General features: G+C 39.9%; 4 protein-coding genes across 7 annotated transcripts; 2 read left to right on the forward strand and 2 right to left on the reverse strand.

Annotated features, from left to right (window-relative positions):
• Window positions 1–1,103: 1,103 nt before the first annotated feature.
• On the reverse strand, window positions 1,104–8,450 carry LOC125749586 (transmembrane protein 268-like). Of its 3 annotated transcripts, XR_007399957.1 has the most exons (10): window positions 8,107–8,432; window positions 7,404–7,540; window positions 7,172–7,266; window positions 6,899–7,006; window positions 6,482–6,640; window positions 4,973–5,083; window positions 4,299–4,388; window positions 3,154–3,369; window positions 1,323–1,798; window positions 1,104–1,211 (listed from the first exon to the last, which is right to left on the reverse strand). XR_007399957.1 is itself a non-coding variant. In XM_049027004.1 (9 exons), the coding sequence occupies exons 2-9, from the start codon at window positions 7,513–7,515 to the stop codon at window positions 1,622–1,624; spliced, it is 1,068 nt and encodes a 355-aa protein (XP_048882961.1). In that variant the 5' UTR covers window positions 7,516–7,540; window positions 8,107–8,432; the 3' UTR covers window positions 1,104–1,621. The 3 variants fall into 3 exon arrangements, 2 of the variants coding, with proteins under 2 accessions (XP_048882961.1, XP_048882962.1); XM_049027004.1 differs by having other exon boundaries at window positions 1,104–1,798; XM_049027005.1 differs by lacking the exon at window positions 6,482–6,640 and having other exon boundaries at window positions 1,104–1,798; window positions 8,107–8,450.
• Window positions 8,451–8,917: 467 nt separating this feature from the next.
• LOC125749585 (uncharacterized) lies at window positions 8,918–16,768 on the reverse strand. Of its 2 annotated transcripts, none has more exons than XM_049027002.1 (8): window positions 16,229–16,768; window positions 15,002–15,343; window positions 13,613–13,936; window positions 13,324–13,383; window positions 12,956–13,105; window positions 12,597–12,650; window positions 11,647–11,703; window positions 8,918–11,441 (listed from the first exon to the last, which is right to left on the reverse strand). In XM_049027002.1, the coding sequence occupies exons 1-8, from the start codon at window positions 16,287–16,289 to the stop codon at window positions 11,407–11,409; spliced, it is 1,083 nt and encodes a 360-aa protein (XP_048882959.1). In that variant the 5' UTR covers window positions 16,290–16,768; the 3' UTR covers window positions 8,918–11,406. The 2 variants fall into 2 exon arrangements, with proteins under 2 accessions (XP_048882959.1, XP_048882960.1); XM_049027003.1 differs by having other exon boundaries at window positions 16,225–16,768.
• A 181-nt stretch (window positions 16,769–16,949) lies between these two features.
• On the forward strand, window positions 16,950–19,411 carry LOC125749601 (allograft inflammatory factor 1-like). The gene is made up of 6 exons (XM_049027029.1): window positions 16,950–17,101; window positions 17,811–17,872; window positions 18,252–18,318; window positions 18,471–18,512; window positions 18,801–18,966; window positions 19,066–19,411. Exons 1-6 carry the CDS (start codon window positions 17,089–17,091, stop codon window positions 19,151–19,153), a joined length of 438 nt encoding a protein of 145 aa, XP_048882986.1. The 5' UTR covers window positions 16,950–17,088; the 3' UTR covers window positions 19,154–19,411.
• Window positions 19,412–20,101: 690 nt separating this feature from the next.
• LOC125749596 (casein kinase II subunit beta) lies at window positions 20,102–26,015 on the forward strand. Its single transcript, XM_049027021.1, has 7 exons — window positions 20,102–20,254; window positions 21,057–21,154; window positions 21,806–21,908; window positions 22,423–22,538; window positions 22,931–23,006; window positions 24,369–24,558; window positions 25,087–26,015. Exons 2-7 carry the CDS (start codon window positions 21,083–21,085, stop codon window positions 25,175–25,177), a joined length of 648 nt encoding a protein of 215 aa, XP_048882978.1. The 5' UTR covers window positions 20,102–20,254; window positions 21,057–21,082; the 3' UTR covers window positions 25,178–26,015.
• Window positions 26,016–27,781: the final 1,766 nt, after the last annotated feature.

A 27,781-nucleotide genomic window follows, 5' to 3' on the forward strand; every position in this document is an offset into this window, starting at 1 on the left:
GCCAGCAGGTGCTGCTGCCCATCCTGTCCTCTCTGTTGTCCACAATTCCCTGACCTGCCACATGACTCTGTGGGCTGAGTGTGCAGCTGTAAACAGTTCACTTGTGAGTTTGAAGCCAGACAGTTTTGTATTTATTAGATTTTGTTCCCCGGTGTTTCTTTTGTATTAGCTTTCTTGTTCCTAGTTCGTGGTTTTTGCTTTGTTCCCTTGGTTGTGTTTTACCCATCTTTGTTATGTTCCTAGTGTTAGATTCTGGTTCCTGGTTACTGTGTTAGTCTCTAAGTTCTACGATTTAGTTTATTAGATCCGCCTGTTTTCCTGTGCCTCATGATAGTTCTCACCTGTCCCGCATTGTCTGCTTAGCCTTGTGTATTTAAGTTCCTGCTCCCACTCTGTTGTCCGATCAGTCATTGTATGTTGATCAGTTAAGGTTACTTTGTGTATTGTTATAGTTAGACGTTAGTCTGCCTGGTTTCCTTTGTACGTTGAGTTCCCCCCCCAATAAACCCCCGTTGTCTCTTGGAGCCGCAAGTGGATCATTTTCACCTTCCTTCCTCTGCTTGCACCATTCCCCGCCACCATAACACCAGCACTTTGATAACCTTGACAGTGATTGTTTTTCCTATCAGTGTACCGAAGCTTTGCCTGCCAGCTGATATTGGCCCTTGCCTCTCCTGTTTGGATTAACTTTGCCTATATCATTGCCTTACCGTGTTCCTGGATTCCTGCCTGTCTAGTGACCTCATGTTTGCCTTCTTTCATTCTGTACTTCAGCCCAGTTGGAATATTCTGGCGCTACTGACCTTTAGTCTGTTCCTGGATTTTCCTGTGCTTTACCTCTTGTATTTTGTCATCTGACTTCTGTCATTGCCAATAAACACCCTTCATAGTGCCCCCCATCTCCGCAGACATTTGGCTCCAGCCTCAGACCTCTGTGACACTGGTAATTTGTTAACAAATTAATTCAAATACTATAATTCAGTCTGGACAATTACAAACTTAAATTCACAAACATGGAGTACAAATGGAGCAAAGGTGTGACGAAACTGCAAACTGCCAAAACCCTGATTTGAAAAAAAGTGTTAGATGAGAGACACATTGAATAAGTAGGTTTCTGCACCTTTATTTCAGTCAGCTCTTTGAGAAGCACCTTTATGAATTTATGGGACATACAGTCTCAGGGCCGACCCATCATTTCTCTCCAAGTCCTCCTATTAATGAAGGGATACAGAGGCAGGATGTCATTACCGTTATTAACTAGTCAGCACATCATTCAGCATCAGAAGATAATGAACTAAACATGTCAGCACTGTGGAACTTACATAGTACCTCCTCTGTAGTGGCAAGTGCAAATTTTTCCATCTTCGCATCAGCATTGGGATTGACCACATGCCTGTTCATCATTATACTTGTTTTGCTACTTATCTGATAATCATGAAATATTTAACATTCATTTTAATATCCAGGAGCTAATATTACGATTCAATCATTTAAACTGTCAGCACATGAAGACCTACTGTATAACGAGTCAGACACTCAGACACTGAGTACAGTGTCAAATGTTTAATGTTTGCCTCTGATTAATGCAGTGGATTAAACTCCCACCAGTTAAAGTTTCTGATTAATATAGGACATTCTTCTTAATATACTGGCACAGGCAGACAGGGGCCATGGTGCAGTGAGGCCTGTCAGAGTTTAGGGCGTGCAGTGAAGACGCTGGGGAGTTGGGGAGCCTCTGGGAAGCCGAGAGTTTGACGTAGGTCGCGCTGTAGGTCATCAGGAGACGATATGCTGTGATCTGCACAGACAATAGCAATGGGTTTGCATGTGTAGTACAATCATCGCATTGTTTTCTCAAAATGTGTCGCAGAGTAGCATATTCGTGCAGTGATATTTAGGATGTTGAAATTGTATTTATTTTTGAACCATCCAACATATTTACAGCCTACTGTGTAAAAAGAAAAAAAGACAGTGGAGGAGAAGAGTAAATACAGTACTAATGGGGGGGGGGCCTTTAAGAGAATAAGGTCAGCGGGCTGCCCACCCATCCTTTGCATGCTAACCATGTAAGTTAAATTGGATATCAACAGATACTTTGGATATCGATAAATTAACAGAAGTGTATTGGGGGGACAACATGCCAGCTTGTAGGTTACTTTTGCTGTAAGGTATGCTAAGTGCAGAGGTGGTAAGTTCAGGTCCAGAAAGTACAAATCCATGATTTTGTCTCAACCCACCAGTTGAGTCCTCTGTGAATGTGACTCTTTATACTCAACCGGTTGGTTGAAACTAAATCTTGGTCTGGATTTGTCCTTTCTGGACCTGAACTTTCCGTCTCTGCCTAAGGGTCGCATGCTGCACTCATTGTTGCTTTACTCTGGTGTTAAGTTGCCTCACCGAACCTGACATTAGTACAGGATCTCAGTTCACCTGGCAGCCTAGATGTGTATAAGCTGCTGATTGCAGGCAACCAGAAAACCTGCGTTCAGTGCGACGCTCCATGGAATACAGCTGAACACGTTCACAGCTGACATCCATCATGAATGACCCTCATCACCCCCTGCACGAGACTGTGAGTGCGCTGAGCAGCTCCTTCAGCCAGAGACTGATACATCCTCGCTGCAGGAAGGAGCGCTTTCGCAGATCATTCATCCCGACAGCAGTTAGACTTTATAACACATTATGAGTCACCCACATGCTACCCGAGGGTCACCATTACTGACCATTTCATACATAACACACCTTATAGAGGTATGGGTATGAGCATGTACATGTGTATGTATAATGTTTTGCATTACCCAACACCATTTGAATAGTAAATTGTAGCTATAGCAGTGAATATTTATTATTACTTGCACTATCCATATTTCATACTGTGTATGGGTGTACATCTATCTATCTATCTATCTATCTATCTATCTATCTATCTATCTATCTATCTATCTATCTATCTATCTATCTATCTATCTATCTAATCTATCTAAAGCACATTATCTGAAGCTTTTATCCAAAGCGACTTACATGAGAGAGAAGGGTAACATTTTATGTGAGATCTATGGGACACAAACCCATGACCTTTGACTTGTCTACACAATGCTCCACTTGTGAACCTACAATAAGTCACGTGCCTTATATAAAATTGATATATCAAACCTGAGAAGAGAGTGTTTGGTCTGGCACAAGGCTGTAGCTTTTGGTGAATGCTGCCTCCCTCTGGCTATTTGCAGTATTGCGGCCTCTGCCTTCATTCTCCGCGAGTAGGGGTCTTGTTTCTTCAGACCGCTCCTCATCTGGGTCTCCATGTGCAATATCGTGGCTTGATACCGTGATCGGCAGGTGTAGATGTGACATACTTCGTTTGAGTCTTTTCTAGAATAGAATCAACAGCATTGATTATTATATAATTATATTACTTATAATATATAAGCATTCAATTGGAAGACTTGAGCAGTTGCATAATGAGCCTAAATATCATGCTGTACCTTTTTCACCCTTTTTTGTAAGATGTATATTTGTATGCTAAAAATGTACCTAATGTCTATTTGTACCTCTTGTTGTTACATGTGTCACTTTGGATATAAGTGTGTGTTTCTGCGGCAGTTCAGGTTCACCAGGTTAAGACAGCAGGGCCCTTTGAATCATTCACCACCTGATTTGATGTTACTGTACCCGTTTCAGGTTACCTGTTGTCTTAATTCATGCAAGTTGTTCACTGATCAAAGAAGACCATTGTCGGTGGGCTTGGGGGAACACAGACCCTCGGATGGAGGAAGTCAGGTGTTATACGTCATGTTCTGCCACCTGCTCTTAGTTCTGTATATTGTTTGAATAGCGGCTCTGATTTCTCTGTTTTCATTCAGTTCCCCAGTCCTGGGGGGTAAGTTTTTATTAAAATTGCGTGCTTTTTTAATTTTTGTTTGTTTTTTTTTGTCTGCTTGTTATTTTCAGCAGAAAACATTGATCACACATCTGACTGTGCACCTGTTCACTGATCTGATCCCTCTCACTCCCTGAACCACACATCTGAGTTATTGCTATGAGGACAGAAGCTGTCGACTTCTTTATTAGTAAATCTACAATTACTGTACCTTACAGCTGTTATTTACATATATTTCAATGAATGTATGTTAGGCAGATAAATAACTATACATATTTAACAGGCTATTGCAACAATCCTCTCCTCTAACCCACAGACACTGATTCTAACCTTGGAATAACTTTGTCTTAAAGGTGCTTCTTCCTTCCTTTTATTTTTAGTGTCATACTCAGCAGGTGACAATCTATTGATACACACAAACCTGGAGGTCTCCCCCCATGAGCTTCATCTGCTCCAGAGAGCCTGTCAGTCTGGTCAGGCACGGAGACAGATCCCAGAACAGAAAGTACAGCTGCAAAGGAGGGTTAAGGCTAATAATGAAGGAAATACGGCTTTATGCACTGGAATCAATATATAAAATATGAAATTTTCCAACCTCATTATTTCGTGAGGGTCGCAGACAGCCTGGAGTCTGTCCCAGGACATGCAGCCTCTAACAGAGAGATTCACTAGTGGCCAAAACTGTGGTAACACTTCCAGTTTTTAGAGATTGAAGAACTGCATTCAACTGTGGTTCCAGTTACTTATTTAATCATGCAGTGTATGATATTTGTAACATTCTTTGATAATAAACATTTTCGCCAAGGTTCATGTAGTAACCTTTAAAGCGTAATGCCAAAAATGCTGAGTGCCTCCACAATTTTCACCACAACTGTATCTTATTTGGGATGCCAGTCCAGCACAGGGAGAACACCGTGGTCGATTTTTAGATTCCCAGTCACCTAGGTGTATGTTCTTGGGCTGTCAGAGGAAGCCTGCATTACCCAGTGAGAATTCCACATACATGCAGAACAGAAATCGATTCAAACTCACAATGCAGGTGTGACCCCCCACCACCCCACCCTGTAGCAAAGGTTTTTTGTTTTTCAAGGATTCTCGTAAAGTCCCCATACAGAGAGATTCTGAGTCATCCAGGCCCACCAGTAATCTGTACTTCCACAGCCTCTCGTTCACCTGGACCAGCCTAACATCCGTGTTAATGTTTATCTGAAAAACAAACAGAAACAGTTATGATGCACTACAAGTATATAGCTTAAAATATATAACTTGTATTCCAGTCAGCAATATGTATCACCTATAACAGAGGTCTGATAATGAACACTTTCATATGTGAGTTTTCAAAGCAGTATGAGACCTGAATTCTAAAGGTCAAAGAGTCGGAGCTGTATGTATATCAGACGCAGAACTGAAACATTTTTTATTGTGTGAAGGGGAGCAGTTTCAAAAATCACCACTGCATGTGCCAATCACAGACCAGCTGCTCTGGGGAAGAGGAACAGTGATCACATGTTAATGTTCACGGACAGGGACAAGCGGACACCTAACAGGAAAGTTCCAGACCACAGAATTACTGCATCAAAAATGACCATTGTATTATCACCTTTGTGACTTTAAAAAAGCATAACATGCTAAACTTCACAAAGCTATAGTTCAGAGCTGATTCTAGGATTTGACCCATAGGGGGCTCAGACCCCTAAAGAGATACTGGACGTCACCCCCACCTGAATAAATTTTACCAGGAGGAGGAAGGGTGCCCACGATAAAGTTTGCTGAGCCGTAGGGACGAGATGTATGTGAACATCTGAGAAAAATCGCTACATGGTGTTAGAAAAACTATTTTTCAGGGGGGCTGAGACAAATAATAGGGGGGCTGATGCCCACCTAAATAGGGCCAAGAACTGCCTATGGAAGACTTTATGGTAGCTGCCATCCATTCCAGAAACGCTTGTATCCAAAGCCAAAGCACAGAGACTCGTAACCTGGTGTACAGAGAAGAAAACCTGCACCTCAAATCAAAGGAAAAAAGAAATGTGATCTTATGAGTCATTACACTACTTTTCCTACATATGGATGCATTCACATTAGGATAAATTCAAAGGATGCCTTCAGCCCAAACAACAAAGCACATTGTTAAACACGGTGAGATGCCTGCAATGATATGATTGCCGCTCTTCACGACTGTATAACAACCAAGAAATATGAGGCCATTTTCAGGACCAGGTGAAACCGACAGCGCAAATGCTGTTCACCTGTGATGTTCAGAGACGATAATGCCCACATACATACTGTGACACAAACCTAAGAGTTGTTTCATGAATCTCAAATGTCTATCATGGCCTCCCAATATATGTGTGTGTATTATATACATGGTTTTGTGCAATTTGTCGTTAGTTCTAAAGGAAATTCTGAAGTTGGTTGTTTGATGTGAACAGTGATTTCAGGCTTTATCGTCACACGCGTTCCAAACAACCCAGTGAAATTCCTATGCTACAGTATCAGTACAGCACTGTAAATTGCCTAGTTAAAAATATTAGTGCGTATTGTTTAGCATCTGGTTGGTAGCGGGAAACCGCATGCAGTGCGTAGGCAGTGTGAGAGGGGTACCTGCTTGTTGCTGTGATTGAGAATGAGCACAATCGCAGAGGTGATGAAGATGGAAGCTAGAGTGACAGAGACACAAAGAATCCCAAAGCCTTTAAGGTCCAGCTTTAGGTAGAGATGGAATGTGGAGTACAGACCGCACCACACCACCAAATACAGCACCTACAAGAGCAGCAGAGACCCATGGCAGTGCGACGGCGTGGGCAGTGTGAAATGTAATTGATGCAGTGTCAAATGACAAATATCCTGCAATATTTGCTAAGGTGATATCTTGCTAATATCACCTTAGCAAGATATTTTGCTAAGGTGTTTTTTATAACAAACATTTTTTTGATAAATTAAGATTTGTTTAAGATTAGTATTAAGATTGCAAGGGAAAATATGGGTCATTCCCGACATTGACTGGTCTCTGCCTCTCACCAGAGCAAAGACGAACTGAAAGACAGAGGAGCTGAATAAGAGGTATCTTCTGACTGAGGAGGAGCCCAGTGCGACTTGTAGAGGTCTGTCGAAATCTTGAGCAGGAATCTGGAAGTGTAAGCCAGCATGATATGTAAATGTGCTAAATTTGTTGTTTAGGATTTTGCAATCTGATAGTGCAGGGATGTGTGGAGAGTAAGTTTACAAGTAGCAGTGATAACAGGAGACAACTGCGGATACAAAGTGATCACAGGATGAAGGACACACACTGACATTAAAGCCGCGCTGCTCCAGCAGAGCTCGACAATGGGGGATGTCGAACTTACGACACAGTTTGGGGCAACTGGGCACTGCAATGACACACTGCCCTAAAAAAACAGAATGACAGAACAAAAGAATGAGAGAGACGGATGCATTGTAGGAAATATCAGGTCCCATTACACCATGTTATTGGTAATGTGGGGAGCGACCCTTCTGACCGCCTCACCAGTAGCATCAACATTACCGTTTGTCCACTGGGGAGCTTCTCCACACTTTTTGGAAAAGTGGAGGCGTGGTGGTGCTATGTGGACTTCACATTCCTGTGCGTCACTGGCTGCTGTGATCCCGTCTTCCATTGTCACAATGGCCGGGAAGAAGATCCTTTGTGACAACATGAGTAGAAAGTGAAATGAATATCAAAGCAATGATTATTCACATGAACACAAGTAGGTACTTTAACAGAAGAAGGACAAGAATGATATTACTATGTGTTGATTTGATATGGCTTCCTGCTACATGATAACTGAATTGTGACATATTGGGCCTGTGTAGTGTTCTGTTAGCCAGCCAGCCACAGCTGGCATTAGAGGAAACCATTATATGTGTTACACTAAGAACTCCTGTCAGCAATGAGTTAATGCCTGAGTATTATCTCAGAATCTCTTGCCACATGTTCAGGGATGATGAGCGTAACACTTTCTGTACTGAATTATAGATATAGTTACAAAAGCCAACTTTTTTTGTGAATACACTTTTTAAGTCTGTTGCACCACAACAAAATTCTTATAAAACGTTTCCATGACAGCAAACCTAAACCTTCATGTTTTGCGCACAGAAGCATGGCTGCAGTTTTTAATGCCAAATGAACAAAAGCAATTTTAAAAAGAAAAGTCTGGTAAATTTTCAAAAATATACATGGGAAAACGAAGAAAGGCGCGCAGACATACCAGAACTGAGCTGATCGTGCGGCTGGTCAGACGCCAAGCATCCGGGTTTGTTTTATGACATTTTATTTCTCGATGTATGAATTCTAAGAATTAGATCGCTAACAGACGACCGCCAGTGGCTGCTGCTCTCTGCCGTCTGCCTGCTACTGAGAGGCGATTTCGCCACCCGGGTGAGAGAATGTTGTCTGTGGTGTGGGAGCCCCTGCCTCTTTCCTCAATCGCTTGGTAAACAGTCTGTTATCCTCTTGCTTATTGTATCTTTTATCCTGACTCATGGACTTTTATGAAACCACCGAAATGTCTACACTTCCTGCTGCTTCTCCCTGATCTCACTCACATGTGCAGAAGGACTCAATCCCCACATCTTCTGCCCAGCATCCATCCCTGCATCAGCGTGCATTTCGCACAGAGAACATAAGGGGCTGCATGATATTCATCAACTCACTGTGTTTCATCCAAAGGTCTAACATCATAATTAGAATTAGAGGACAGCCACTCGTGGAAAGACATACTTAAGACAGAAGCGAGTATATTGATAATTAGCATCACAGTAACAAAGTAGTTTCAAGTGTTTTGAAAAGGAATTGTGAACTCATCGAGTCTCCTTCGCTCTCAGTTCCCTGTTTGGGTTTTGCCGGGGCATGTGAAGCTTCAGTCAAAGGGAGTGTCCCAAAGTACGGCAGTTTCACAGCTTAACACACAAATGCAATTTGCAGTGCTAAAACAATTAGCAGACATAGTATGCCAATGCACATGCTTGCAGAAGCCAACACTCACATTTCCCACCCCAAATAGGCATCTGGACAGCCTGTTAAAGGAATGTTTTATTGAAAGTTTTCATTGTATAAAACACATTGGCTCCCTTTGGCACACAAAGATACCCGAAATGAATGGTTCACTGGATAAACGCATTTACTGGGATTATGTCTTGGATAAAACAAACTGAATTCCTTCTCTGAAACTGGTGAGAAAAATTCATTTGGGTGACTGAGGCAAGTTCTAGAACGACAGCAGTTCTGTGTGCCACACTAAATGCGAAACAGGAAATGGAGCTGTCGGTTGGCAAATGAGGAAGGAATAATGGTCACAGTCAGTTACGTGATTGTACCACCTCAGCAGATACATTGAAAATAAAAATGGTAACGCTGCCATAAATTCTTAGTAGCAGCTCAGTTACTAATAGAGTACAAATCATGAAAAAGTCTAATATACACTTGAGATAAAATGTGTCATGATTCATTAATGACAAACGAACATGACATTAGTATTTCACTTGCGTTATTCATTACTTGTTCCTTCAGTAGTTCCTTAGTAAGTCCTTCAGTAGTTCCTTAGTAAGTCCTTCAGTAGTTCATAAAGATTTCCAGAATTAACACATATAGCAAACATAGTAACTGCTTCTTTATTCAATAATGACAAACAAACATGAGATCAGTATGTAACTAAGACTTACTTTATGGTTAATTAATACATAAGTAATATAATAATGCTATATTATTGGTGCCCCTCAAGTAAAGTGATACCGTAAAATAATTACACTCGTTCTCCCCCTGTAAGTCCTGTCCAGTCACATTTGCTTGTTTGTGAAAACAGATATGTGCCATCATACGTTAATGTTTGTTTTTTGCATGCAATCCACTTGCATTTCTCTCACTGCTTTTCCAGTGACCACACCCACCTGCGTTTATGTATCTGTCTCTTACCGCCACACTCAGACAGTCCAGAGAAGGTGGTGGCAGGCAGTCACTGGGGGCTACACCCTGCTTAGACCACAACGCAGGGGAAGGGCTGCAGTGACCCTCTGGGGTGAGGCGGTTTAGGTCACAAGTCCCAACATTGAGCAGCAGGGCAACCCCAAGAATCCTGACCAATCCCCATAGATTAAGAGCATTATGACATCACAGTCAATTCCCTATCAGCTTTCAGGGATTAATGGCACATTTACCCTTGTAATACTTCTACGTTACACTCCAACATACATATATTTCCCAATATAAAATAAGAGAAAAATTATATCCTTATAGTTGTGAGATACTACTGATAATCTGTACATCCACTGTTAAAAGAGCATTTCAAAGTACAGTATTTATTTTCCAGTGTGTGCATTTCTCTCTGTCTGCACAAAATATTTATCCCCGAAATGAGAAAGACACAAAACTGACTTTTAGCTAATTATCATGCTCACTAGATCATTCTGTTGAAAATGTAGATAGTATTAAGCTGTATTTACAAAGCTACAATGTTCATTTACTTTCATCCTAAATTTAAGGTCAGGCTTTGCTTAACACTGAAAAATTGTTTGCAACGTGAATAAAGAAAAAGCAACAAAAAGCAGTCAGTTGGCTATGTGTTCATTTTAAAGGGTAAGAGACAAGGCAATATGGAAGCATACAGCACTACATCATCCATTCGCAGGGCTTCTCCTTCCACCACTGTGGGACGCCTGGCTGGCATCACAGCTCAGAAGACTGTCACCTCCTGCTAAATCTAACCAAGCTTCTCGTCTTCGCTGCCAGCCCCACCATCCACCATGACATCACTGTTTGATCTGGAACATCTGCACTGTGTCCATCCTGGCCCTCACATCAAGAGCAAGGCTTTGGTGCTGGCTCACAGATCCATCGATGTGCAGCCACCCATCTCCATCGAAAGCCTCCTCGAGACCTATGCCCCATCTCACTACCCTCAGTCAGCGAACCAACACTGCTCAGAGCTCCTTCCATGCCCGAGAAGCGTGGTTCTCCGATGGTAGACTGAGCTGTGGAACCACATCTGGTTATCAGACCCCTCTCTACCTTCCAGAAATGCCTCAAGACCCATCTGTTCCAGGAATTCTTCCACTAGCCTGACAGCTCTCTATGTTCTCTGAATGCTATTAATGTTGTACTTCTAGTAATTTTATCTTTAGGTTATTGCTTTGTTAGAAGCTGCTGTGTAGCTCGTGCTCCAGTATTGTTTACATGTTTTACTGGACATTCACTGGAAGCTCAGCCTAAGCTGCACTGGAAGCTCAGGCTAAGCTGCACTGGAAGCTCAGCCTAAACTGCACTGGAAGCTCAGGCTAAGCTGCACTGGAAGCTCAGCCTAAACTGCACTGGAAGCTCAGGCTAAGCTGCACTGGAAGCTCAGACTAAGCTGACTCCTGTACAGCATGTATGTTTGTAATGTACTATTTGCCTCACTTGCATATTGCTTTGGACTAAGATGTCTGCTTAAAATGTAAATGTAAAGAATTAGTTTTAGCATGATTATTCTAATGTTTCTCTGCCGAAAGTTTATCCAAAATCGTCAAGGTGGCACTCAGAAATCAGAAGTCTTGCTGTCAGTTGACTGATCTGTTAGGAGTTCAGATGGATAAATGAGACACCGTACATGAAAAATACAGATATTATTTTTACATGTAATTTTCTTACGCAAACCACCTCTATTAATATTGAATAGCATGGCAAAGAATTTTGTACAGTCTTGCAGTCTTGACTGTAACATATACAGTATAGGAAACTTACATATGTTACATTATACGTATTTCTTGAGACGTACCTGAGGACCAGCGATTTGCTGCATGAGTCACAGTGTAAAAGGTGTTCAGAACATGCACTGAAAATGAAATAAAACTATATGACAGTTAAATCTCTCCATAAACTCCGAATAGCCGAGAGCTCTGCCGCCCGCCTCCTCACCCACCCTCACTCCCACCAAAACATCGCTCCCACACTTAAGAGCCGCCCCTGACTCCCTATAAATGAACACATCCACTTTAAAATACTTCTCTTGACATTCAAAGCTCTCATCAAACGAGCCCTATCTTATCTTTCTGAACTGCTTCTCCCCTACCAGCCCCCACACTCTTATATCCTCATCTTCTGGCTCGCTCTCCACCCCCCCCCTTCTTTTTTTCCTGTTTAGCCCCCCAGCTCCGTAACTCCCGTCTTACAGGTATTCGACTGTCGATCTCGGTCTCACAATCAAGCTAAAAACCTTGTTGTTTGCTCAAGCGTATAACCTTCTCTATCCATAATATGTTTTGTCATTTTCTTATCTGTTTAATCTAATCTATGATTCTGAGATCTTGAAAAGCACTACATAAATAAAGGGTTTAAGAATAATTATAAGTATTATTAACAATAATAACAGTAAATGCTTATATGTTACAAACTGCATAATTCTTTGTGGTTAGAAGATTAGTTGCAGTTAAACTAGATTTCAATAAGTTCTTTACTTATTTTCCAATAAATACTATAAATAATAGATTTCTGAAGTTAATTTGTCAGAAGAATGTGGCATTCAGCCTTATTTGAGTAGCATTATGCAGAATTGTAGCATATAGATTTCACAATTTCTGTTCAACTTGACCTCAGTGTGTCTGCCAGTAGGTCTCCCAAGCCTTCAGAGTCTGGAAAGCTTTGATAATACAGTGTGCTTTTAGGGATTATGGCTCTTTCGTGTTTATTGTACTCCAGTGAACACTGGCCACACCAATATCTGCTCACCTGAATTCCGAAAATCTACATTTGAGTAATAGGTCTCCTGGAGGTTGCCTTCATCTGTGGAGATAGAACAGATTCAATGTCGCTAAACGCTGCCGTTTTCACTGAGATGTCAGAAGCTTCACTCGCTGCCATGGTAACACTTTGCAGTTGTGGTATTGTACTCAAAGCCACCCAAGTCATTCCTTGGGTGTCAGGTGGGATTTACCACTGCAACACTGGTTACCTTTTCAGGTTATTACTAAAATACCAACAGATGTTGTATTTAAACAAGCACAGGGACCAGTCCCCCTGCCAACATTGCAGACTATAGAGGAGTTTATGTCCTCCTCATCTACTGGAACAATTTTTGGGGCTGGCACCTGTTGTGTCTGGAGAAGATCTACACTGTTTAATGTAGAATGCTGATCCCACCGATGCCATGAAGATGCAGAAGGATGCCAAGAGCAACGCTATGACAACTATGGTTCCAGTACCTACACCTTTGCTGCTATATTGTTCATCCGTGACATCTGTCAAAGTGAAGGTCAACACAAGAACAGTCATTTAATGTTCTTCACACAGTGTTACACCTAATATGCCAGAAGGTACGATAAATACGAACCAGTATTCTTGGATACCCAGTAGATTTTATTAAAAGCCTGGTGTACCACGTATCAATTAAATGATAACACATTTATTTTAAAATCGTGCTATTGTGTGCGTTAATCAGTTCAATGTCTTTATATACTTCTTTGCGTCAGCGTTACAGTTGATGTCCCAAACGTTGCAGTCTCTTCTGATACAAAATCTGTAGTTCATAAAGAAAAGACAGACATTATAGTTCTGGCTAAAGTATTTCTGGCAAGACGAAGCATTCAGTCCGGACAAACCGAAGCACATAACACCCAGGCAGTGGTAGCATTCCGTTAGCAGTATTTCACTCAGTACTGACTGGGTATTTGCGCGCATGCATATCATTATCTTGTCAGTAGTGTGCAGCACCTATATGGTCATGTGGTAACACAGGAAATACTCACCTTTCACTTCCAGCTTCATTTCGTAGCACCGTGAGCTTCGGCCCAAACCCAGCTGACAACGGTACCAGTTTCTGTCGCCGTGCGTTAAGTCTGATATTATCAGTGAGGCGTCGCCCGACCTAGGATCCATTTTGAATCGCAATCGTCCTCGATTGGATTGTTCACTGGATGGAGGGTATTGTAAGAGAGACGGATGCTTCTCTGCCAGGACCAGATTCCAGGTGATGTTTACTCTCTGGGTGTCTTCTGAAGTATTTGGGAAAGTGCAGGGCAGAATAGCAGTGCCATTGGTCGGTGCCAGGATGGATTCTAAGGTCACACAATCTTAAAGAAAGGGAGAAGGTACGACATCCAAGTGAGACGACACAATCAATGTAACTGCCTAAAGACTAACAATAAGTAGCCCTTAGCCTGAATAGCCAAGACTTTTGAATGATGAATGACCATATAGACGGTTCTTTAAAAAAAACACTTTGCCCAAAACTAGGCTTCTATTTCCGTCTAAAGAAATGTTTTCCCTTTATAGCTAGAAAAAGATTAGTACAGAGCACCTTCCTATCAGTATTAGATTATGGTGATGTAATATACATGCATGCCCCTTCATCTTATTTGAAGAAACTAGATGTTATTTATCATACAGCATTGAGGTTTATAACTAGTGCAACAGCAAGAACACATAACTGTAAGCTATATGAGATGGTGGAGTGGACATCATTACATCTTAGAAAGAAAATGCATTGCCTGGTTTTAATAGCAAAGGCTTTAATGGGCAAATAACCCCAGAACATATGTAGTTTGCTAACACTCCACACTAATACATACAGAACCCGCTCATCAGTTAAACTTCTCCTTCAGCCTCCCACCACGCACACAGAACTGAGCAAATCCGGCTTTTATTCTTATGGACCACATGAGTGGAACATGTTACAAAATATATTGAATTGAAACTCCTTGCGTTCTCTGAATATGTTTAAAAACCTCTTACACTCTGAGCTTAAAGACCAGTGTCATTGTTTCGTATAAATTAATTTTATTCTTTGTATAGTTTGAGTATTTTTATGTGTTTTAGTCTGTGTGAATATGAATCATCTCTGTATGTATATGAAAGTTTTGTATTTTTTTTCTTATTTGCTGCCATTTTGGCCAGGATTTCCTGGAAGAAGAGATATCGTATCTCAATGGAACCTTCCTGGTAAAAATAAAGGATAGATAGATAGATAGATAGATAGATAGATAGATAGATAGATAGATAGATAGATAGATAGATAGATAGATAGATAGATAGATAGATAGATAGATAGATAGATAGATAGATAGATAGATAGATAGATAGATAGATAGATAGATAGATAGATAGATCAGAAGGCAAACATCAATGTCATTTTTCACCTTTGACTTTTAAGGTGACATTTCTGGCCATCACACATTCCCAGCCATCCCAGGCAAAGCATGCATACAGCCCGGCGTCGCTTGCATTGACGTTCTTCAGTGTGAGAGATAGATTTCCAAGCATCAAGCTGTCAACGTCCCATTTGTATTTAGTTAATGAAGTCAGAGGAGGCCACAGCAGGACGTCGTTGGGCTGGATCGTTCCTGCCGTATATTTTACCCATTTTATCCTGAAGCTGTAGGCTTTTCCAGGGGGAATTGCAAAAAAACAGGGCAATTCTGCATTGTCCCCCAGAGTAACCGATATCAAGAGTGAGGAGCTCACATTGCAGGCCAGCTTACCTTGAGAAAACAGAACAGAATCACTCATGGAATTTTTATAATTCATGTTTTGCACTAAGTAATCCCATATTGATGTGCATTACAATGCACGTATTTGATCTGACATGACAAAAGTGAAATTAAAATTTTAATTAAAATTACTACATTTTTAGTTACCAAAAAAAAAAATAACCAGTGCCAGAAAGTTTTATGGTATACAAATAAAATATTTATACTTCAGAAACAAACTATAAAACCCAGAAACTCATATCAAAGAGGTACGCTTTTTTAAAGTGTCTTCTTCACTTCCTTATTTCTGGATACATTTTCTTCATCGTGATTTAGGAAAGATGAATAAAAATGTTTTTGGGCATTTTTTAGAATTCCTGGTACGACTGTTGAATGAAAAACAAATTAAATGTATTCCTAATATACCACCCAATGTGCTGAATTTTGGGAAGAAGAAAAGTCCCGTTTGTGTGAAAAGTAAAAATATGCCAGGATACATACACTGTGTTTACGACACAGCAGTGGAATGTAACAGAAGCGCTACAGCTTATAAAATAACAAACATCCCAGCAACTCACAAAGCCCCGTTGGCCCAGTTTGTTGTCTGTCTGCTTTGGCAAACCCTCATATCTACTTTTAAAATATATACTGCACATTACATCCATCCATCCATCCATTTTCCAAACCGTTTATCCTACTGGGTTGCGGGACTATACATTACATCCATTCATCCATCCATTTTCCAAACCGCTTATCCTACTGGGTCGCGGGACTATACATTACAGCTAACCGAAATTAATATATTTATACTTCACAGTCACATAATGTCTTACACTGGAACACAGTTAGAAGACGTGACTCCAAAGACAATCGTATAAAGGTATTTTACATACTTACTGTGGCCTTGATAAAGAAGATGAAAGCAGAAAGATGTTAGAAGAGACAAGTATGACCTCATTTCCAAAGCTGTTCTGAGTCGTCTGTGCTTCTGTATTCAGAAAGACTTTTCATACTTCTGCCACTTTCTTTGGATTCAGTTCCAAGGACACTTCTCAGTTCTTTCAGCTTCGCTGCTTTCATTTTGAAATGAATTTTCCGTTAACCCATCAAACCGCTTTCTGGGTTAAAAGTGAAAGATTGCAAAATAATACCCCCCAATAGGCTTTAAAAAACACTTAGAACCCCCAGACAGTCCACGTTTTCGCTCCCTCCCAGCACACAGTAGGGAGGAAAAACGTGGACTGTCTGGGGGGACCCTGTGGACTGGGATGGGAAACATCGCTCTAGGCCATTGTGACACCTTACTCATTTAGATATAAAAACTTACGCGTATTAACAAACAAGAAATAAAGGTTTGCTTTTTTTTTTTCCATTTGATGACACGGTTATTCGCTTCCTCTGTGCATGAGGAAGTGCTAAACAAGGTCTACATGCAGTTTTATATTTTCACACATCCCCCCAAAAATAGCTTTTAAAATGCAACATTTACACTTTTGTAGGTTTGCATCTCTGCATGTGTGTTTATGCATTTAAGTTGGTTTTTGGTGATTTTATCTGTTGCATTTCTGCTCCCCGTCCGCTCGGACTATGCAGAAGGGCGGGCTTGACTACTGACCATGTACATATGTCACCTACACTTCCTCTATCTCGCTCTCAGTATCTCCTCACAACAGACGTGTTCTTACTATAAGTGTTTAACTCTGGTCTTGTTTCTGTTAAGTTCCTCTGTTCAGATATTCTCTTCAAAGGACGCTGACATGGACAAGCAGGGTAAATTTCATTTATCTTATTTTATCATGCTATACATCTCGACTCTCTGAGCTGTTATTTCATGATGCCCATTTCCTTATACTATGCAATACATGAAAATACATGTTGGCTTTAGCTACCATTTGTGCATTTATTAGAAATACTAGCCGCTATAAAAAGGTAAAAAAAATCTTTATTGTTCAAAAAGAATAACATTGATAATGGTGTGTCTTATTGACAGAGAATTGCTTTGGGCATTCTACACAGATGAAAATATCTGAGGGTCTAATCCCATGTTCAGCGTACTAGCATGAAATTAAATGTTAATGTGGGTGTTTTTCGGAACCAGCAAGTCATGTTTTCAGTTTGTGTTTTTGTTTTTTTTGTATCTTAAATTTATTAAGCATGTGTGTAATTTTAACACTGGGATCCTGGGTCTATCCCAGGCTGCATAGGGCTGAAGGCAGGGGTACACCCAGGCACGCATGCCAGTCCATCACAGGGCACACATTATACATTAAAGGCAGTTTACAGACACCAATTAGACCTACTGTGCTGGTCTATTAAAATATCAGAAAATATAATAATAAGTGGATTAAAAAAATATCTATTTGTAAATATCAAAACCCTATTCAAACCTCAGTCGTCGTTATCAGTATTGACACATTTCTGCATGGTTTCCCTTACACCCTGCAAGGATCCTAAGAGGCATTGTGTTATTTTGTTTAAGGTGGAAAAGCTTTTGGTCTTTTGAAATCCAAACAAGAAGATAAACTGAATGCAGTTAATGAGGTTTGTATATGACATCTGCCTCCCCATTCACTTGTATTAATGCATCTGCCCGAACACTTGCTGAATGAAGATCATTACTTCAAAGGCTGCTGTTTGATCCACAGCTTCCCTCTTGCATACGTCTCATAACGAGGGTGTTTAAATTAGAAACTGTGTGCCTAAAAGAAATGCAGAGGTTTATTTATAAGAGGTTTGAAGATGCCTTAGTTTAAACAAGAGCTTGATTCGTGTTGTTGGTCAGACTATACTTAATGTAGTCTCCGAAGAAACAATTTTAATCAGATGACCTAAGTTTAATATGGACAACCGACTACTGCATAAGACAGTGGTTGCTAAGATAATGCCATTGTTGTATCAATGTTTCTTTGTTTCCTCAAAGTCATTTCTTAGTGATTCCAAATATGCAGATGTGGAAGATCTAAACTCAAAACTGGAATCCTTTAAAAGTAAGTTGCGGACCCATTAATAGAACATCAATTACAGGCTGACACTGAAGAAAAACTCAGATTATTAAAGTCATGTGTACTCAAAGAGTTAATTTAGTGTATTAATGCATTGGTGTTGCTGTTGTCATAACATTTGTTCATTTAATTTTCAGATAAGTATATGGAGTTCGATCTAACCGATGAAGGAGACATAGGTATCTGCAATACTTTGACAAATTTGCATTGATGTATGTAGTCCCACGATACTCTTTCCTAAGTTCACTTTCTTAATAACAAGTTTTGAAGTACATATTAGTTACAATAAAAACACAGTTCTTCAGTACATCATAAACTGTATATTTGAATTATCATTTATATATGCGATTAAAACTTTTAACGAATTCTGTACTAATAAACAACAGATATGAGAAACATTAAGATTATAACAAGGTAACATTTCACTTAAAGCAAGCTTAATTAAAATTATTTTATTTTTTTTTGAGATATGATGGGGCTGAAGCGCATGCTGGAGAAGCTGGGAGTAGCGAAAACTCACCTGGAGCTGAAGAAGATGATCTCAGAGGTGGTGGGCGGAGCCTCGCGAGACACTATCTGCTACACAGACTTTCTGATGATGATGCTGGGCAAGAGGAACGCCATTCTCAGGCTGTGAGCATGCGCTGTATTCCCCTCGATGCTTACCAATGTCATCTCCATACGGTGAAATCAGTCAGAGGCACTTTCTCTAAAATGAATTGTCTTTGACAGGATCTTAATGTTTGAGGACAAAGCCAAGGAACAGGAGTGTAAGGAAACTGGACCACCTCCACGGAAGACCTTCTCCGACCTTCCGTAACGTCGACCACGATTGCACTAGAACCACCTACCCAACTTAAAACAGACTAATAACAAAACGAAAAATGTTTTAATCTCATCTTAACTTGTGTGTATTCTCCATAAATACAAATGCAGAGAAAGGATGTGAAAGACGATGTTTTCACAGACATTCACAAATACTTGTAAAATGTATATCACCATAACAAGGTTTGGTTTCCTACAGTCAAACAAAATACAACTGTCCGGCCTCACATTTAATAAATTCTTCTGTCAGCAACTAATGGTAATACTGTGTTCTAGGTCTGCAAATATATACATCAGCGGGTCAAGGATTTTTATTTGTCATTGTGCAAGTGGATTACACAAGTATAGTACAATTAAGTAGCAACCTCAGTATTGATATAACACAAAGTACTATACTATAGTGCCACTCAGCGTTCACTAACAGTCTAAGATAATGCACACAAGATGAGCTATTTTGGATAAAATACATAGCAGAGCATATGAATTATGTGCGACTAACAGCATGATCATTTAATGATAAAGCTACTTATAGGATTATTAATTAAGTTAAGAGGTAAGAAGAATCCACTTCCATAGAATATAAAGCGCAACCTAGGTGGGATTCCAGTCCATAGCTGTGCAGTAATACACACGCCCCACTCCAGGGTATGTGATATATGAAGCACGCTAAATTGGAATAGGGCCTTTTTCTGGCCTCACACTCCTACACAGTAGGTGGCAGTGTAGCGTATACAAGTAACAATGTGCTACGTAATTTCTTTTTCTTGTACGCTCGTACGCAGTACATTTATTCACATTTTACGTTCTTAAAATGAAAAATTACATATTTACGTATTTATTTCATGTTACGTTGATCTTAAATATAAATATCGTAAGATTCAAAAGCCCGTCTGTATCAGATTGTGTCCTGTTTAAAGCGAAAGTCCCCCGCCTGTCTCGGGATTTATACGTCATAGCGTGACGCAGGGGGTCAGTCCGCCTAGAAGTTTTGGGATCCGCGCGGAGGTTAACCGGAAGCGGGGTGCGTGTTATTTACTCATTAACCCCGGCGAAACGGGTAACCGACTTGTGTTACTGACTTACTAACTTGAAAAAGGTGAGTGATTAGGAGTCGTTCGTTGTATTTCCTGATCGTTAGCTATGGGTATTAAACTGCTTGTGTGAAGGACTCAATTTGACAGAAATGCCCTCCCGGTGTGCGATGTGTGGTTATTCTGCGGCCTAGGTGGGTGTTCAAACGTAGGATAAACCTGTATTTTACCGAACCATCCTTGTACTAAAACTCAGCGGGCTGTATCGTGTAAACATGAAGACGTCAGGGTATTCCCCGTGTAATGAAAGATCCTAGCTTCGATTTCTTTGGGTGCGTGGCTGGCTAATGCTAGGCGCATTTTTTGCTTTCAGTCAGAATTCTGTAGCCTCCATTTACCTTACAGGTAACTGCTCTCATCAGCGTAGCTGATTTTTGTTAGTCCTTTGTTGGCTTGGCTTGAGAACTATGTAGTTATTGATTAGGATCTTGAACCTGATAAAGTCACGGATGAACTACGACTTGGACTCAGTTTTAATTTTAACGTTTAGGCTGTTATTTTAGTGAAGTGTTAATCCTGTGTTACTTTAAATTTAATGTGGCACTGTGGTAGTAATGATGTTATAGTAAATAACTTTCACATTGCGCGTCTCCTTGTTCTGTCATCACTTAGTGTTCAGCAAGCTGAATTAACAAAGTACTTGAAAAGAAACACTATCACACAGTTATGGGTTGTTATTGACTTATGCATGTTTATTACGTCTTCATACCATTCATTTTAATTGTATAGGTTCTGCTATTAGAGCACAAAACAAACGTTAATGTCAAGTTATCCACCACATAGAATTTTCTGTCATTCACTGGGTAGGTTTTTGTTCTGTGGCTGATCCCAAGATGAGCAGTTCGGAAGAGGTGTCCTGGATATCCTGGTTCTGTGGTTTGAGAGGGAATGAGTTCTTCTGTGAGGTGAGTGTGCTCACTCTTCGTGTTCTTGAAGGGATTTGCCGTTATTCATTTATGGGATGTACACATGGATTGTTAAACTCATCAACTGGAGCCATTTTGTGATGTTTGTAGATGAAACAAGGAACATCAATGTTTACATTCCCTTTAGTTAAATACTCTGCTTTAGTGTGTCTTTGCTTCTATTCAGTGAGCAGCAGCATCTTCAAAGGATGTTTCGGCTACTTTTGTGTTATGTGGGATTGTTCTTGGGGTGGTATCATGGCCTAATGGGCATCACTGTCGCCTGACACATCCAGGGTTGTGAATTTGAATCCTACGTCTACTGTATGTGGGAGTTTTATTTGGTTTGGGATATGCAGGTACCATTGCACTGATCAAAGATATGCCATTAATTTAATTGGTGAATAAACTGTCCATGGTATGTGAGTGTGCCCTTTGATGGACTGGTGCTGGTTATTCCCACAGTTTTAGGCAATATACTGCCTGAGACAGGCTCCAGCCTCCCACAATCCTCTGCTGTGGCTAGAAGATTGATGGATTGGGTTATCGAGTACATAGTACTCCTTGGATTATGCTCATGCCTGGTTTTATTATTATTTCTGGCTTGCTGTATTTTTAGCAACTTAGCATGTGCCTCTTTCGTCCCACCAGGTGGATGAAGATTACATTCAAGATAAATTTAACCTGACGGGGCTTAATGAGCAAGTTCCACACTATCGCCAAGCTTTGGACATGATCCTGGACCTTGAGCCTGGTCAGTATGACATAATTTCCACATGTAGTTAAAGAACTGACTTCTCGAGCTTCATATAAACTACTGCAGTGGTGTCAGGAAAAACCATTTGAGTCTTAGAACCTTTACAGGTTTTCTCCTTTGTGAATTTTGTGTCAGTGCAAATCTTTTACCATGTGTGTGAGGGGGGCGGGAGGAAACACCACAGTTACACTAGTTAAGTCACTGGTCATTGAATATCCTTATTAGCCTATTTTCTTTGTTGGAAGATCAGTAGCTCTTGCTCCATTACTGCCTTTACGTTTACTGAGCATTCACTGGAAGCTCATCCTAGCCACACTTATGCCTAGTCGACTCCTCAACAAGACGTATGTTCGGAATGTGCTATTTGCCTCACATTTACATTGCTTTGCACAAAAGTATCTGCAAAATGAAAGTAAACATACCCTTCTCCTTTTTTTAAGAAGTGACAGTGTTGCAGGTTATTGAGGCATGTGTACAGCACGGTGTTTCTGTACGTTTCCTTCCCTTGTAGATGAGGAGCTGGAGGACAATCCCAATCAGAGCGACCTGATTGAGCAAGCCGCAGAAATGCTGTACGGGCTGATCCATGCTCGCTACATCCTCACAAACAGAGGCATTGCACAAATGGTACAGCGCGTCCTCGTTAATCTGTCTTCTCTGTCCTCTGTATTTTTTTTTGTCAAACTGTACATTTGGGAATTAACATGCCTTGATTGAGATTATGAATGGATATTTTCCAGTTGTTCAGTGTAGCCTGGAACTTCCTAGTGTAGTTAGCCAAGATTTTGAGCCTATGCTTTTTTATCGGTATATTTTATGTGGTTTATAAATGTTTTTTTGTTGATGCGGTTTGCTTAGTCACGAAGCGCAAATCTGTATCATAATTGTGACTGTCATAATTATGATATAGTGCCAAAAATGGCCCTGTTGGCTGTTGGAAAGTGGTGACTTTATAATCTGTATCATAATGAATAATATGAAATCTGAATGAACGATGCTTTTCTCTCTTTCTTCCTCAGCTGGAGAAGTACCAGCAGGGAGATTTCGGCTACTGTCCAAGAGTTTACTGTGAGAACCAGCCAATGCTACCTATTGGTGAGTCTGACATCCATTTCCCAGTATCTCTGTTGTAAAAAGAGGGCATTTCTTCTAAGCCAATAGCAAGCTGCGTTCTGAGTTGGAGCAGTAACAATAAAAATACCATTTAGAATTTGGGATGCACATTATTAAGGTTTTACCAGTACTACTACTCTTACCATACTGCTTATCAGTCTGGTACTTTAACTGTACTCGTATCAGAACTTTTTAAAAAGAAAAGATGTGGGAGAAAAAAAGAGACGAATTAAAAACAGAATTAACATTGTTTTCATATATATTGTTTATAAATTAGCATTCTTGAGTTGCAAACTGCAAGAAGATTTTGATCGTCAATATTATAGGTTATAATGTGACTGATGAAATCCAAAATAGGTTTTTAGAGGAGAAGACACTGCAGTGTTATGAAAAATTAACCATTATGGACCCATGGAAATGTAAAATAAATGTGATAATATTCACTTTTAAGTGGAAAAACTGAATGCCGGACCTGATCTTTAATAGTAATTTCACTATGTTATACTTACAAATTGCTAAGTGTGTAATTTGAAGCTGACTCTTTCATATTGAATTCATAAACATTGAAAATGATCAGCTGAATAATATTTATTTTTAATTATTAATTCATATTTGTGTAATTTAGTTAACTCCATGTGTGGGTTCCAGGCCGCTAGATTACATGCTATAGCTAAGGGAAGGGCAGATAAACTACGAACTTGACAGTCGAAACTGTGAATTTCTTCACACGAGCATTTAGTTCTCTCCATCATCTTTATTAAAAGCATGGTTTCTGTGGTTGGAGTGACAGAGGGTGTGAGAGAGAGAAACGGAGTCCGCTGCCCCTTGCCCCCCCCCCCCCCCCCCCCCCCCCCCACAGGCTTTGTGAGAGATCCTCCTGGGTTAAGAATAGTGAAAATGTAATCGGAAATGGAGCTGGTGAGATGAAATGTGCGAAAGAACGTTCATGTAGCAATAATATAGGAAATGTATTTCCTTAATTTCTCTAGTGCTGAAAGCAGAAGCGATAATATCAGAGTTAATGGATATTACGGTATTTAATCATTTAGCCCCAGGGTCTGTTTAATACCTGGTTTTGGTTCCCATTATATTTACAATTGTATATAATGAATATAAAATGAATCCTTCCTTATTCTAATTTTCTGCTTCATTCATTGTTTTCCGCTTTGATTGAAGTTGCCCATTTTCTACATAAGTGGGTGGTTATTGCCCCCATTTTGGTCCAGTACATGGAAATGACAGATAACGCTGATGGTCATATTGGGTGGCTGATTATTTCACAGTAAGTGGGGATTATGTGTGGTTGTGTCAAGGCATCCTGTGAACTCTGCCCAATTCCTACAGGGCTGTCGGATATCCCCGGGGAAGCCATGGTGAAGTTGTATTGTCCCAAGTGCATGGATGTGTACACGCCCAAGTCCTCGCGACACCACCACACAGACGGGGCCTACTTTGGCACGGGCTTCCCCCACATGCTGTTCATGGTGCACCCAGAGTATCGGCCCAAACGCCCTGCCAACCAGTTTGTGCCCAGGTGAAAATACAGGACTTGTATTTATTTTTTTGCGTTATTATAATAAACTAAAATTCTTGCAGAACTATTTAGCTACAGTGTACATAGTCAACCAAATGACCATTTGTATTAGAATGTTTTTTGCTGTCATATAAATTTCATAATTAATTTTACCTCAGATTTTTTGGAAGGTTTTAATCAAAACAGTTTCCGCTGATTCATTCGCTTGCAGTTTAACTTGGAGGCTAAATACTAAATACAGCATATTCTGATTTCCATTTGACCATAAAGTGTTCATATCGACCGATATGTTTTTTATTATTATTTTACATTAGTACAAGTATGCCTGAAATTTTCATTTGGTTCGCTGCAGGGCATCATCTGATGGTGTCAGATAGTTGTGTTCCTAAATATCAACATGGCCTGGCGTTGTTTGCCATATAATATTCCAGCTGCTTTTCCTTTCTCTGCAGATTTGTCGCCGTATCCATCGATGTATGTTTTTTACTAATAAACGCTCCCGCTTTGACTTTCCTCTCGCCCTCTTAGACTCTATGGGTTCAAGATCCACCCCATGGCTTATCAGCTGCAGCTGCAGGCAGCCTCCAGCTTCAAGAGCCCCGTCAAGGCCGTCCGCTAGAGCCCAGTGGAGGAAGTGGGAGAGGCGCCTGATACGTGCTGATGCCTGCTTTGATAAAGCGTATATTTTATGGTTCATATTATGTAGGTAGTGATGGACATGTACAAATGTGGATGCGCACTGAGGGATGCACGAATACACACAGATATATGTATACATAGACATACAATCAAAACTGAATTAGAGGTTTCAGCCAAAACATGTTTGTCTCTGGTTTTGAAACTGTCTAGGCCTGTACTTATTTCCTCAGCCCAGAGCTGACTTTCTTACCCTGTCTTTTCCAGTTTTTAGCTATTGAGTGGGGAAGAACTATTTCAATAGCAAAACTGTATGGAAAAGCAGTCCTGCCTGGGACGGTTTGAATTAATTTTTACAGACATCTAATGTAAAGGCAAAGATCAATTGTAAATGTAGAAGTGGTTTTTAAATGTAATACTGGAATTGTACAGTAAGGTGAGAGGACGGTCTTACTGGGCCTGTTATTCCGCCATTCAGAAATGGGGAAAATCTGCTGAGCGATTTAGGATAACTGTGCTGTGCACTGGTTCAACTTCACTCTACTCTGTACCTCTTCAACAGGGACATTCACTACTGCATTTTCTGGTTGAATAATTAATGTAAAGTATATTAAGGGAAAAAAGTGAAATATTAGTAAATTTCATATGAATGCTCTAGATTTGTGGTTCCAGTGTAACCTCTGTGTTTCTGTCATTTTTCAATTGGGAGAGTAACTTTTTAATGTTTTACTATTGTGATGGTAGAAACTATTGTTATGTTTTCCCCCAATTGTGTGATGGTGGCCAGGATTCAAAATTCACAATAAATTGATTTTCAGTTACTAGTCATGTTCTGTCTTCATTGTCTGTGTTCGTTTTTTCTTGTGTTTTTGGGTGCTTTTCGACTGCACCAGGTATTGTACTTTTGATAGTCAGTCCTGCTACAATGGGTGATTATCGCACCACTAATCCGTTCCAATGCGACTAATATATTAGTACCCAAGTGCAATACAACCTGGAATCTGTATTGCATGATCCTCAAAGAGAAGAGACACTACTTGCAAGCAGCAACAGATATCCAAGTGAATGGTTGTGATGTCATGAAATGAATCGTTCTTTGAACTGGTTATTTTCTATGAATTGCTTTGACTGGTTTTAAAATCTAAAAGAATCAAAATTTTTGTATATCAATGCTTTGAGACGTCAAAGTCTAAAATATATATAAAAATATTTGACAAATTAGCATATGAAAACAGCAACCTTTTCTAATTCACATGTTTTTGCGTAGACTCTACACATCAACGCATTAGTCGTGCTGCAGTGTGACACTTCAAAAAAGTACCAACAGTAGGGTACTTCAAGGTATTGGTTTACCATTGCTGTAAAAACTGGTTACAGCATTGAATGATGAACACAAAGCTTTGTATTGTATTTCAGAGAGATATTTTTTGCTTAACTAATCATCAATGAACACATTTCCCAGCAATGTACCTCTGTAACTTTGTACTTTGGGTTCTGGAGTGTTTGTTACTGGTAGTCCGCTCGAAGTCAATAGAAAAGGGAAAGTACTGAAAATACCATACCAAAAACTACCATACCTGGTGCAGTGGAAAAGCACCCTTAATTAGTATTCTTTTTCTTCTGCAGCTAAAAACTTGTAGATGTGGGTAATGTGCATGTCTTTTTGTTATATGCATTTTTTAATGTACTCGTTTCCTACAGTGCATGTATGGTTTCATTCTCAGAGATTTCACGCATCTTTGTCATTAAACCTCCTTTGCTCTGACATCTTTATCCACCTTAATGAAATATTGCATATGTTCATTACAAATGATTCACTTTATTGAAAGACTCCTTGCAGTCCATCTTCTTTTGTCTTTGAAGAAATATACTGTAATAATCTTCTATCAACTGTTGTCTTGATAGTCATAAAGGAACTGGAGGCTAACATCAAACTGTGTATTCTTAGGTGTGATGTGTTACCAATGTATTACCAATTCCTTGGAAATATATGCCTTGGAATACCTTTGGAAAATGCTGATATAAATTATAATAATTACAAACCTGTATTGGAAGAGTGACTAGACGGTGGAGGGATCAAATTAGGTAACTTCCAAGTAGCAGCATTTTTTTAACATTTGACTCAGACACCCTTGCAGTTATTAATTCTGTTACAACAGCTGCCTTTACAATAGTCTTACTACCAATAAAATAGTTACACAATATTAATGAAAGTATTGTATCTTAGAATGAAAATGAACCACCAATCAGCACCATTTCTTTCTGGCGTAACGTCAAGTAGGGCGAATGAGTGTGTTGCTAATTAGTTAATAGTCGTTAACTAGCTTGAATCAAGATGGACAGTCAACTTAGTGGGTGTTAAAAAGAAAACATAGAAAACTGGTGGGTCAGAGACCCTTCCAAGTGCTGTTATCCAGGGGCACTTAATACTCATTATCTGGCCCTGCTATTATGTTTTATTGCATTAATAAGTGTTGCTAATATGTTAAATAAATGAAAGAAGAAAAGGGAATATTATTGCATTAGCTGTATGAATATAATCTCTCATCCCTTCGTTAAGAAAAAAATGTTCTATGGCAGTTTCTAT

The sequence above is a fragment of the Brienomyrus brachyistius genome, chromosome 9, assembly GCF_023856365.1.
Source record: "Brienomyrus brachyistius isolate T26 chromosome 9, BBRACH_0.4, whole genome shotgun sequence".
Lineage (NCBI taxonomy): Eukaryota > Metazoa > Chordata > Actinopteri > Osteoglossiformes > Mormyridae > Brienomyrus > Brienomyrus brachyistius.

Excerpts from the sequence above, each read along its gene's own strand:
- LOC125749601 (XM_049027029.1), top strand. Across the intron at positions 17,873-18,251 it reads AACTGAATGCAGTTAATGAG|TCATTTCTTAGTGATTCCAA; the intron begins GTTTGTATATGA and ends GTTTCCTCAAAG. Across the intron at positions 18,513-18,800 it reads AACCGATGAAGGAGACATAG|ATATGATGGGGCTGAAGCGC; the intron begins GTATCTGCAATA and ends TTTTTTTTTGAG.
- LOC125749596 (XM_049027021.1), top strand. The coding sequence starts at position 21,083 with ATGAGCAGTTCGGAAGAGGTGTCCTGGATATCCTGGTTCTGTGGTTTG. Across the intron at positions 21,155-21,805 it reads GGAATGAGTTCTTCTGTGAG|GTGGATGAAGATTACATTCA; the intron begins GTGAGTGTGCTC and ends TCGTCCCACCAG. Across the intron at positions 24,559-25,086 it reads GCCAACCAGTTTGTGCCCAG|ACTCTATGGGTTCAAGATCC; the intron begins GTGAAAATACAG and ends TCGCCCTCTTAG.
- LOC125749586 (XM_049027004.1), bottom strand. The coding sequence starts at position 7,515 with ATGGAAGACGGGATCACAGCAGCCAGTGACGCACAGGAATGTGAAGTC. Across the intron at positions 3,370-4,298 it reads TCATGGGGGGAGACCTCCAG|AAAAGACTCAAACGAAGTAT; the intron begins GTTTGTGTGTAT and ends ATTCTATTCTAG. Across the intron at positions 1,799-3,153 it reads ACCAAACACTCTCTTCTCAG|ATCACAGCATATCGTCTCCT; the intron begins GTTTGATATATC and ends TTGTCTGTGCAG.
- LOC125749585 (XM_049027002.1), bottom strand. The coding sequence starts at position 16,289 with ATGAGGTCATACTTGTCTCTTCTAACATCTTTCTGCTTTCATCTTCTT. Across the intron at positions 13,937-15,001 it reads TGTCACCTTAAAAGTCAAAG|ATTGTGTGACCTTAGAATCC; the intron begins GTGAAAAATGAC and ends CCTTTCTTTAAG. Across the intron at positions 11,704-12,596 it reads TGTAGATTTTCGGAATTCAG|TGCATGTTCTGAACACCTTT; the intron begins GTGAGCAGATAT and ends TTTCATTTTCAG.